This window comes from Cydia strobilella, chromosome Z (assembly GCF_947568885.1).
Source record: "Cydia strobilella chromosome Z, ilCydStro3.1, whole genome shotgun sequence".
In the NCBI taxonomy this organism is placed as follows: Eukaryota; Metazoa; Arthropoda; class Insecta; order Lepidoptera; family Tortricidae; genus Cydia; species Cydia strobilella.
Genome location: NC_086068.1, coordinates 48,537,264 through 48,549,841, shown reverse-complemented (window position 1 = coordinate 48,549,841; position 12,578 = coordinate 48,537,264). Strand labels below are relative to the sequence as shown.

The window sequence follows — 12,578 nt, the reverse complement described above, 5'->3', positions numbered from 1 at the left end:
TTTCAACTAGATAATAGCTATCACGGTTCTTTTTTGCCAAGCTGTAAGCCCTCCACACTCATGCGCGTTCGCGGCTTCGCGCCGTGATTCGCACATGAGTGTGGAGGGCCCTTTAGAACTGCTCCAAGGTCGCGGTGTGTTAAGGCCTTTAGTTTATGTAACTTCAGATACCACAATACAACATAATATGTATTTAAGTTTTTCATACAAAACTTGTTTTTTCCGTATGTCGTTTGTTTTATAAACTGGAGCTATATAAACTAATTACACGTAGATATACCTCATGTCATTGTATATGCAAAGCTTCGTTACAATCCAACACAATAATTATATCTCCGTAACCCGTAACTACACAGCTTATTTATTGTAGATTACTGGGATATGCATAACTATAACCGCCATAAGGCACCTTTAGCCATAGGACGTCACATATTGTTCCCGCGGGAGTTATGGATTGTAAATCATAATAAAAAACAATATTTTGCTTATAAATTTATTTTAAAACTACGCAGTGGCTTCCGGCAGAGTGGTGATGATGTCCGAGTCACCGGGATCGGTGATGGCCAGCGTGCACACACGGTAGTACTTGCCGCAGGCGGTGCCCAACTCAATATTGTTGCCACTGTAGTGGTGGACGCCGGTTTTCGCTAAGTAGGCATAGTACTCGATCTCCGATTTTCTGAAAGTAAAATACCTACTATGAGCAGACTGCTAATGAGTAATGGAATGGTGCAGACAACAAAGGTGATTTTGGCCATAAAATCAAATTGGCAAAGTGTATATGGCTTAACATTTTTTCTGTCAGGCCTCTGCGCAAGACTGTTCCTGTCACTTAGCACAAATTATACACCTACATTTTTTCTGTCAGGCCTCTGCGCAAGACTGTTCCTGTCACTTAGCACAAATTATACACCTGGTTGGCAATTTATGAAAATATCAATATTTTATCAACTCAAAAAAATAAGCTGTAAATATTGTTTTCACCTCAGCAGCTCGAACAAGCCTACTTTCGTCACTCCCTGGAGTGAGGAAAGTGCGACTTTCCTCACTCCAGGGAGTGAAACAAAGTAGCTTTTTAATTTAGTGAAGGCCATGAACTGCCACTTCATACTTTTATTGTAATTTTTGTTTCTCTGTGTAATTCGAAATACATTTTAACCTTTAATATGTTCTCACTACTGAGGTGAAAAACTATGTGAGGTATTTTACATCTCGTGTTTTAGAGACCCTCGCTACGCTCAAGAATCTAACTTAGAATCATAGAATCTTTCGCTTTCTCGGGACTCAAAATAAACACTCGCAAGAAAAACCAACTTTCCTCTCTTGTTGCACAACTATTTCACAAAATTATCGCAATGCAACTTTCACTGCAAGAAACACCCAGGTACCTATTTCTCAATTTTGGTAAGAAAAAGAATTTTAATGAGAACTATTAAACTAATGAGGGCTATCGCGTTAAATTTCGCCGCTAGGGGCGATAGTGTAGATGGAGGTCTTTCAAAATGTCAAATGCATAGAAGTTTGGGGGATTTCAAGCTTTATTTATCGGTTTTTTTTACTCCTTATTCATAATTGTGGTAAATCTTTGTCCGTCTTTGATTAATCATGGTAAACAATAGATATAGCTCAATAAATGTTACGTCGTTTAACACATTCACTGCCCCCAACGCACATGTGCGTTCACCGTCATACAAGTTTGTTCCTAGGCCACGCCCCCTGGCAGTGAATGCGTTAAAAAAAGTGCCAAAAAATATATGCAAAATTAAACAGGTTGAAAAAAATTACCCATTTAAACGTTAATAGTACATTACGATACAAGTGCGAAAAATAGGAAATTCGCAACGAGTGGCGATAAATTAAAATACGACCGAAGGGAGTGTTTTAAATCAACACGAGTATCGAATTACCTATTCGCACATGTATCGTACAAAGTTTTACAGTACATATGGCCGTTTAAATTTTCGACATAGTTGCGTAATGTGCTTATTATCGCACTAGTGCGGTAAAGTAGCACCATATGTACTGTAAAATACCTTTTTGTATATTAGAACGTATTGTTTATTTACTAAGAATATACCTACATGAATACAACTGAAAACGGATTATATCGCGTATATTGAATTTATAATACATCCCAACGTTGTAGGGTCGGAGCCGGCGTAGCTTTATCGCGTATATATCTTTACTTGAAAATAGTTTGTATTGTATAACTATTTTCTAGCCTTATGAACCGATTTTGCATGTACAACCAGCCTAAAGTTCATTATTTTTGTATGTAAGTATTTTTGCACTTTGTAGTTTTTCCTCAGTCACCTGTTGATCACGAACGCTGTAAAGGGGTCGAAACGTCGGGATGTATTATAAATTCAAAATACGCGATATAATCCGTTTGGGGTCATCCATTAATTACGTCACAAGTTTAGGGGGAACGAGGGTGTCAAAAAAATGTGACATGTTGTGACAAAGGGGAGGGGGGGTCACAAACTTTGTGACGTCACTTTAACCATCAGAAACCGAAAATTTATTTAAATTATTTAATTCGCTGTACATTGAAATAACAGCTTTTTGAAACGATAATCGTTTTTATTCATTCAATTCTCTTTCCTAATCAGTTTTGGGTTATAATTTTCAATATTTCTTTTGTCAAAAATATTTTGATACAATTTTCAATATTTTTTTGTCAAAAATATTTTGATACAATATTAATAATACTTAATTCGATTTGCAGATTTCGTTGAAATGGGTGGGGGAGGGGTAAAAAAAATCTAGAAATTCGTGTGACGTAATTAATGCATGACCCTATTTCATAGTTTTATTCCACGAGTAACTATCGCGGTAACCGAAGACAATATTAATATACCTACACCAAAGATAGATATACCTCCGTAATAGATGGATACAGTCTAAGGAAAAAACATGCCTCGAAAATCACGAAAATTTGATTCTCGATCAGATGGCGCCACTAGCTTTGGCCTACTCTCGTATAGAGGGCGTTGACAGTTTCGTTTGTTATTTATAATTTTAACGAATATCCGTTAAAGAACATGGGTCAAAATCATATAAAAATAATTAATGCAAATAAAAAAATCATTTATCCATATTTAAATACCTTTTAACATATTTTTATAAATCTTCATTTTTTGTTTTAAAGTGTTTCGATAGATGGCAGTGAATTTACAGTGGTTACAAAATTTACTATGACAGTACCGCTCTATCTTATTATATCCTCTTTGCCTACACTTAGTGTAAGCCTGAGTGGAGGCCTAAGCGGAGCGTTCGGCGGGGCGTGCTGCGCGGCGTCGGGCTCACAAGTGATTTGAGCAGCGTGCACTTAGGCCTCTCCTATACGTTTGCATTTGTTTAACATGCACGCCGCACGCCCAACTAGAGCGTCCACTCAAATTCGCACATCGCTCCAGTGTGCAGGATATTGCTATATGTATACACAAATAGCACTGTTACACTCATACACTGGAGTGACATGTGAATTAGCAATATTAGCATCAGTGTGATAACTACATTAATTACAAAGCTGCAAAAACATAGGCAGTAAAAAAGTTGTGTAGTCATCTCCACTCTATACTTGCTCCTCTTGTGGAGTTTGCAGCTTACGGTTTATGAAACATTAATCCCTCAACTCCCAGGACATTGCCATCCATAAAGAGTGAAGTTTAAATTTAGAATTTTATTGAGCGATCCAATATCAAATTGGTGAGAGTCAAGGTGTTAAAGCAGAATGTTAACAATGAAATAGATAAGTATTTGTGATTAAAGTATAGAGTGAATACTTATCCATCCCACTATATACCACACACTGACACTGACAACAACACTATCTCACCTGTTAATGTGGAGCTGCAACTTTTCAAAGACTACTCCATAGGTTTCCCTTATAACTCATGAATTAGCAAAATATTCCAACTATCAATTACTTACACACAGTAATTATGTTCTAGAAAACATAAGAAGTATAGGCTATTTATTGCCTTAAGTAACATCATGTATTAGGAATGTTTTACCTATTCACTAATAGGGAATCCATACTTCTTTGTCTTTGAAAGACTCCATATGGTCGTCAAGTAAGCTCAAACACAGGTTGTAGTTAGTGCAAATTGAGATTACAAAGAATTGGTTATAATTAATTTCAATGTAATCCTGTGTAAAAACTTGAGACAACACAGTTCCCTATAACTATCCATGTGGGAAACTCTACTTCTCAGTAGTCTCACCTTAGAGGAGGGGCATTCTTCGCAATGATCACCAGCTTCGCCTTTCCCTGTCGCAGAGTCTTCAGGGTCTGCTTGTAGCCAAGGCAGTATTTGCCAGACTTCATAACAAGCGCCAAGCGCGAGTTGATAGACTCGATGGTCTTTTTCTGTAAAACAAAGTTTAGGTTTTAAATGTATAAATATTACATATCAGTACCTCACCAGAGCCTGATATAAACAAAAATTATAATGAGATTCACTATAAAATGAACGCTACAACTTGCTGGCTACTTACTGGTCATGCAAATGGTGTGACTTAACCTCAAAAAATACTACGTGGATAATCAGTGTACGCAACATCTCAGCGTCGCGAATTATTAAATAAGCGAGCCTATCATGTTACGCTATTAATCTAGGACTTTAAAAGACATTATTCAAGATAGAAATCCAGATAACCAAGCAAAGTCCTATAAAAGAAGGGAACACGTGTTTAACTTACCTGTTTCTTAGCGGCAACCATTGTGTTGATGGATAACAACGAACGCTGAAATAATGACCAATATAGTTATTACACTCGTTGTAACCCTTACAGAATATATTTCACAAAATGAGAAAAATGATAGAACGTACGCCTATACGAGCGCTCAGTCAGCCAAAGAAAGAATGAAAGAAAGAAAAAGAACAGTGTTGCCAACTCGGATTTTGAAAAAACTGCTAGTCTAATGTCTAGAATATGCCAAAAAATGCTACTTTTTAGAAATATGCTATAAAAAAAATGCTAAAATTTCACTTAAAAAAGGAACTTAAAAATAATATGGTGTCTTAATATATATATATAGTAAAATACACCGTTGTTTGTTATTTAGTTACGAGTCTGCCGTTGTTCACAAAATAGTTGATGGAATTTTATTTGAAGGTTTATTATAGGTCAGGTGACAAATTTTTATTACACGTATTAATCGATCAGGTTTGTTAGGGTTCCGTACCCAAAGGGTAAAAACGGGACCCTATTACTAAGACTCCGCTGTCCGTCTATCCGTCAATCTGTCTGTCACCAGACTGTATCTAATGAACCGTGATTTTCACAGGTGATATTTCTGTTGCCGCTATAACAACAAATACTAAAAAGTACGGAACCCTAGGTGCGCGAGTCCGACTCGCACTTGGCCGGTTTTTTTTTAGGTTCAAATGTCTATGGGGTCTATGGCCCATTGCATTACAGCAAGCAAAAGTCAGAAATTATTACAGTCAAAGTCCGACAGTCGTACTTCACTCGAGAAACGCTTCTTTGCTCAGTAAACGTGACGTAACGGTCACTGAGGGCCAGTCTTGATAGAACCGCAAGAAATTTTCTATATTGTGGGTGAAATATAGCGTTTATGTATAAGTTGTCATACAATCTTTTGGTGTATAAAATGTAAGGAATAAAATTGTACCCATACTCTATTTATATTTGGTAGTTAAAAAAAAATTGGTGATTAAATTATGTAAGTAGGTACGTGTGGCACCACAGACATAGTATATACAAGTAGTTATAGACGCGCCACCGAGCGACCGGGTGTAAGAGAAAGAATATTTATATAAAATTTGGGCAGCAAATATTTTTTTCTCTTTCACTCTTATACATTCCGGTATTTCGCCATCGCCTCCTACCTACGATGCCACCCGGCCGGTGATAAGGACAAAGCATGGCACTATTTTCTCTTTCCTCTTATAGGAATCGCAATAAGATTTCTCTATCAAAGAGTGTCAGGCCCTTGTGTGGAACTGAGGACGCTAGATGGGATTGAAGCCAATTTTTTGTCTGATGGATCTTGCTTTAAACATTCCGTCCGGACGGGCCCTAAGTTATGTCGAAATATAAAAAAAAGAACAAATAAAATAAATTTGCGACATCTGCAAAAAAAATAATATATATATATATATATATATATATATATATATATATATATATATATATATACATACATTCAAACATACAAAAGTATTAAATGTTACATGTATAATATGTATTGCACACTACGCAAACACAGTACAAAATGAATTGCCAGAGTGGCAGGATAAAAATGGTAGATAATCCAGCACAAACTACACAGCAGTTGGCTACACATGAATGCAAAAAGGAACTCAAATAGGTATGTCAATCCACGAAAAAATAAGCAGTCAATTTAATTGGATTTAGTTGCCATTTTAAAATTATTATAGTCCGCCGCCGACGTCCACCCGCCCATTCACCATAAGTCAACATTCATATGAAAATACTAAAAGGCGATGGCGCATATTGTTGCTGCCAAGTTGGTGCAAGCTTGGCTTAAACCAAATATGAAAAAAAAAATCCAGATGCTAAATGGAAAATTCAAAATTTTCTAAAGCGAGTGAAAATATGCCACATCTGGCATATTCTTTGCCAAGTTGGCAACACTGAAAAAGAACGGTAAAGATGAATGAACCGCAGCCGCGCCGCCCATAAGCCCCTCCACACTCGTGCGCAAATCGCGGCGTGTAGCTCTTAAAGGTCGCTCCAGACTACGCGGCGCGAAGCCGCGAACGCGAATGTGGAGCCGATTTCGTTGATTAGCGAACTAGACTCCACACTCGCGTTCGCGGCTTCGCGCCGTGAATCGCGCACGAGTGTGGAGGGCCTTAAGCGTAACACACCATCGCACCGCACCAAGGTCATTGTGCGACGCACTTATAAGTAAGAGCGAGAAAGAGATATCGCTTTCTCGCTCTTACTTATGGATGCGTCGCACAATGACCTTGGTGCGGTGTGGTGCGGTGCGACGGGGTGTTACGTCTTTTAGACTCTTTGGTCTCAACCAAGTCTCAACCTGATAAGCAAAGAGTAAAGTAAGTATAATAGGTAAAGAGAGCCCTCTTGAAGCATTTTAATTTTTATGGAAACTGATTTGAAACCGCCATCTCTGATTTTATTCTGATAAGTATATACGGGTGCGTGCACAACTACATATCCATCCTTACGTGTACTTTTTTTTTATCTTCTTTATTTACAGAGGGTTTTAAGTATGGATGGTATAGAAAGGATGCCAATCTCTTACGGCAGAATTGTTACAAAAGTGACCGCTTTCAGCTTTAAATAATAGTTCCTAATCTCTCCGGTGGCGCTAGTTAGGCTCTGGGACATGAGTATAATATGAACCATATAAGGCAACAAATAACCCGACCAAATTACGTAGGTTGTTTTTGGTAGTATTTCGGCATTGGATCGGTCATGATGGGTGGGGTGAAATGACCGAACGGGATAGTCTTATGTATGTTTCTGTAGTAGTGACAGAGAGCAATATATTACTTTTTGTCTTTGTTATAGTTTCACTTTTCCACCGCTGCCACAACCGAAATTGTGGCAAACAAATAAGTACGTGACATGTCATGCTTGTTCGTTGCTTATTTAATTATTGTTGTTTTCTATGAAATTGTGCTTTCTCTTATAAAACATAGTCATGGTTAGCGTTTTGAATTGATAAAATAATGGTGAATTGTTCTGTAATCGGCTGTAATAGGCGCCCTGAGCAAAAATATGAGAACATAACCTTTCACACGTAAGTACGGTATTTTACACCTTCCTCTTAACGCAATATGTGAGAATAACATGGTAAAATTACGTTACACTCAAAGCAATGTAGAATCAAACGATTTCAATAAAAATATCACAATTATTTACGCAAATTAACAAAACATTATTTGTAAAATTATCCGCCCAAATTACGTAGGTTGTTTGTGGTAATATGTCAGCTACTCAGACGAGTCTGAGGTCAGCCGTTTTTAATCTTCTTCTTAATTTAGCTGCATAACAATCATGTTAGGGATACCAGATGAAAGTATCATAATTTTATGGGTAATTTTGACCTCGAAGTTTTTTCGTATTTCTAATTCCAAAAAATAAAATAAACAAATGTTGTGAAGATTAAATGTGGTGTACATTAATTGGTGTGAATAATGTGATTGTGATATGTGATTTCATAAAACTAAAACTTGAACATGTTTAGTTTTGTACCACCTGCGCGAATTATAGGAGGTATTTCATTGTTCAAACGCCTAAAAAGAACGGCCCATTGACATTTTATTCAACAATTTTAATACCGTCCAACTTTGCCTCCAGGGTAATCGCCCCAACGTGATATCAAATATTGGGGTAATTTTTACCAATATGGTATCCCCACGTTTATGACGTCATCTATGTCTATCCCTTACGGGCGCACGCGGTAGGCCGCATCTATGTAATGCTAGGTCTATGTATTTCGGTGTATGGTGGCGCCGCCTAATTACTATTTTTTGATGGACACTTTTCATACATAGATATTTGGCTCTTTTATACAGTCTCCATGGTTTTAAGTTTTAAACAAATGCCACCCTCATAGTGGCTCTCTAAAAAAACTACAACAGACTAACTTTCACTATTTCTAAGTTGAATGATGTCTTTGACCATATTATAAAGAAGCCCAGCCTCTTCAGAGGCTGGACAAGCCAGGATACTATTGACCCTGCCGAGGTCATAGCACCTGACATTAAGCAGTCGACGCTGCGCAGCACCTTGGCGACATTCCATTGTAACATGAAACACGTCTTCAACTACTCCGCATAAATTACATTTGGGCGAGTCAACTTTACGCATCATAAACGCATAGCTATTTAAAGGAATGTGGCCAGATCGCAATCTAAGAGCAACAATTAAATTCTGCCTGTTCATCCTACAGAAAGAGAACCATGGAGCACGAGGGAGTGTGGGTTGGATCGTTTTATACCATATGCCCTTTGTGCGAGATCTTTCGTCAAAATATTCGGACCACATGTCAAAGCACATATTTTTGACCTTAAACAGAACATCAGAAAACCAAGGAACATTATGGCAATTGTCACCCATTTCGGATGCTTCCCTAGCCAACCGATCCACCACCTCGTTCCCCACAACACCGCAGTGAGAGGGAATCCACTGTAAAATAACTTTCTTTTTGGCAGCGCAGAGTAACGAGCGAGAGCGAGAGCGAGAGTGGCGCGCTAGACGAATTATTGTGTAAGCTACTGGAATGCCCCTAAAAACGTAAGTACAGCGGTTCAAATGTTGAAGAGTGCATTTTGAATCCGTTAAAATTACAAATTTATTATGACTATTGATGCTGTCAATATATGATAGTGACTCTGCAATTGCGATCATTTCAATAGCCATTATCGAAATATTGTCCTTAATGTGTAGTTTAATTACTTCTCCGGTTTGCCAATCTAAGAACGCTGCTCCACTACCAATATCTGTTTTAGATCCGTCTGTAAATATCTTATAATACTCATGATAAGTGTCTGTAAGCATTGAATTGCATATACTTCGTAACTGAGAACCGTCGTACTTACGTTTATCGATTTTATCAACATTTGATATTAGACAGTTACTTAAATCTATATTAGTAACCCAGGTATCGAGTGAAAACATTTCTAACTGGTTACTACAGTATACCGGGGTGTCCTTAAACTTGTTAAATACAAGTCCAAGTAACGGTTTGGTTTTGTTACGCCAGTAAAGGTAATCGAAAGAGTTTTTCAAATCCGTCAGAAGTCCTGGTAGGGAATTTGTACATAGAGATTTAGATTTTAACAACATTTTACCTGCAAGATACCGTCTCCGAATTGCTAGCGGAGGTAAACTCAGTTCTGATTCCATCACATGGATAGGCGTACTTTTTATAAACCCTCCTATTATTCGTAAACAAGTGTTTTGTAGTGTGTCTAACCTAGCTAAATTAGTTGCAGCGCTGTTTCCATATAAATAACTTACATAATCAAGCCTACTTCTTATCATTGCAATGTACAGACGCCTTAAATGAACTTGGTGCACTCCCCATCCCGCTCCCGCTAACACTTTAAATGTATTTATAAATTTAATAACTTTAACTTTAATTTCATTTATGTGTTTCCCCCATCGCAAGCCTCGGTCAAGCCAAAGGCCCAAGTATTTAACGGTATCCACAACTTCTAGTACTTGGTTGTTAATATTAATAGAAATGTTCTTTTTTAAACCCCCTTTTAAACAAACAAACTTTACTTTTACTCTGAGAAATCTCTAGACATATGTCTAAAAATAAAGTCTGTATCTTATCTAAAGCCTGCTGGATTCTAACTTCTCCCTCAGCAGGGTTTTACAATGGCAATAAAGAACGTAATCGTCAGCATATTGTGAAATGAATATCTCCTTCTCAAGGATTTTACAGATCTTCATAGTGGCTATGTTAAATAGTAATGGCGATAGCGGGTCCCCTTGGGCTAAACCGCGACCTGTCGATCTTTCTGTAACTAAATCATCTAATTGTATTTTGAGGTATCTATGCTTCAAAAAATTCCAAACGTCTACGTCCTACTTTTAGTGAGTCCAGAGTAGAAATTAGCACTGTATTATCAATATTATTGTAGGCACTGTCAATATCTAAAAAGCAACCCAAAGTTGATGATCCTTTTGCGAAAGCTAATTTGAATCCTAGTAACTAGGACCAAAAATAGATATAACTCCGTAATAGATGGATACAGTCTAAGGAAAAAAAGTTAAGTTAGTTCTAAGTTACTCTATGCTAGGACGCTTAAATTATCTAAGCATGATTTACATTTCCTAAACCCCATAATATTTTCGGAGAACTCCTTATTACGCTCTAGAAGCCACTCGATTCTATGGTTGATAATTGCGTGAAAGATTTTGCATACACACGACATTAATGAAATAGGTCGTAATGATGATATTTGGCTCGGATCTCTGCCCGGTTTTGGAATAGGAATAATACCAATATCTTTCCATTGATTAGGGACAAATCCGTTAACGAAAAAGTTATTATATAGACACAACAATATCTTTTTGCCATTTTCTGGAAGATGTCTAATCAGAGTATGAAATGTCATCACACCCAGGGGAGGTATCCTTGAGTTTAATGCACTTATTTAACTCCTGTATAGAGATATCAATATCAATGGGAGACTCATAATCCAAAAGCAACGGTGAAGGTGGGACGGCGTAATCTGGAGACAGTGAACATAGTAGTTCCTCAGCTAGTACTGGGTCAATGTACTGTCTAGGAGCTCTGTAGCCCTTCATCCAGGCCATTTTCCTCCACATCTCACTCGAAGTAGTACTTGCATCGACTGAAGAGCATAGATCTTGCCAACCCTTTCGAATAGCTCCACACAGATCATTATGGGCCTTAGAAGTCTTGTCCCGTAGAATATCTAGATTACCTGGAGTAGGATTCCTACGAAACCTGGTTAACGCCAGCCTGCGTTTGGCTATAGCTTCCGATAGCTTTTGGTTCCAATAGGGTTTTGGCTTAAATGCTGACTTTACATTATTATTAAATGTATGATATGGGATATGTATATCTGCTACTTGATTAATGAGATGAATAAATTGATTATAATTTTCTTGATGGTCACTACAGATCGTAAAATTTTTAGTGTTCTTGTAAACCTTCTTTATATTTTTGCCAATTAGCCTTTGAATTTTCTTTTCTTAACAGGGATGCTGAAATTGCATTGTTGTTTAGTTGAAAGTTTAATAAAAAAGTGATCACTACCTAATGTTTCATTAACTATTAAGGTCTAGAGCTATATCTGTGCTGGCCAAACTAATATCGGGAGAGGACTTTTGCAACACGCCGTCGGATAACCTCATCCAAGTCGTCTCCGCTGTTAAGTGTTAACAAGTCACTTACGTGTACTTTCGTCCCACATAATATTAGGTCTACTTGGCCAGTTTACAAGTCCATTTTTTGTTTGTAACAAAGAACTTTTATTGATTGCAAGATATCAAACAAAAAAAATTACTTGTAAACCGCCTAAGTAGACCTAATATTATGTAAAAAAGATTTTTAAGAGTGGAATGAATATAACAAAACCATAATATAGGTAGTAAAGTAAGTATTTTTATTGCTTTCAATTTGGTATACAAAGATAGTACCTAATAAGAGCAGGTGTATATGTTGAATCCACCGCTTGCAGCTTCCGATTGATCCATTTTCTTGGAATAATAATTGTCACATTAGGGGAATTTCGGGTAATAATATCGCCACGCCACGTTCTGTAGCTCCGTACACAGTTTGCTCCAAATATTATTTAAAATCAATTTAAAATAAACACATGCGTAATGTAATGTTTGATGTCGTGATTCGGGTCCTTCTTGTAGCTAATGAATTTCACGCATAGGTCGTATGTTTTCTCTACGCACGTATATTCATAGATGCACTCTATCTCGTCTTACTTAGCGGAATGAAATTGCACAAATCTTTGCAGTGTCATCGGACAAGTTTGTCGTAAACAAAATTAAAATAGGTAATTTTAAAGGTCTTTATCATAGCTAGCCTTTTCATCGCTGATTGCAATGAG

General features: G+C 37.3%; 1 protein-coding gene across 1 annotated transcript; it reads right to left on the bottom strand.

Moving 5' to 3' along the window:
• Positions 1 to 479: 479 nt before the first annotated feature.
• Positions 480 to 4,931, bottom strand: LOC134754651 (large ribosomal subunit protein eL30). The gene is made up of 4 exons (XM_063690993.1): positions 4,839 to 4,931; positions 4,708 to 4,752; positions 4,230 to 4,375; positions 480 to 679 (listed from the first exon to the last, which is right to left on the bottom strand). Exons 2-4 carry the CDS (start codon positions 4,726 to 4,728, stop codon positions 505 to 507), a joined length of 342 nt encoding a protein of 113 aa, XP_063547063.1. The 5' UTR covers positions 4,729 to 4,752; positions 4,839 to 4,931; the 3' UTR covers positions 480 to 504.
• Between the last annotated feature and the right edge of the window lie 7,647 nt (positions 4,932 to 12,578).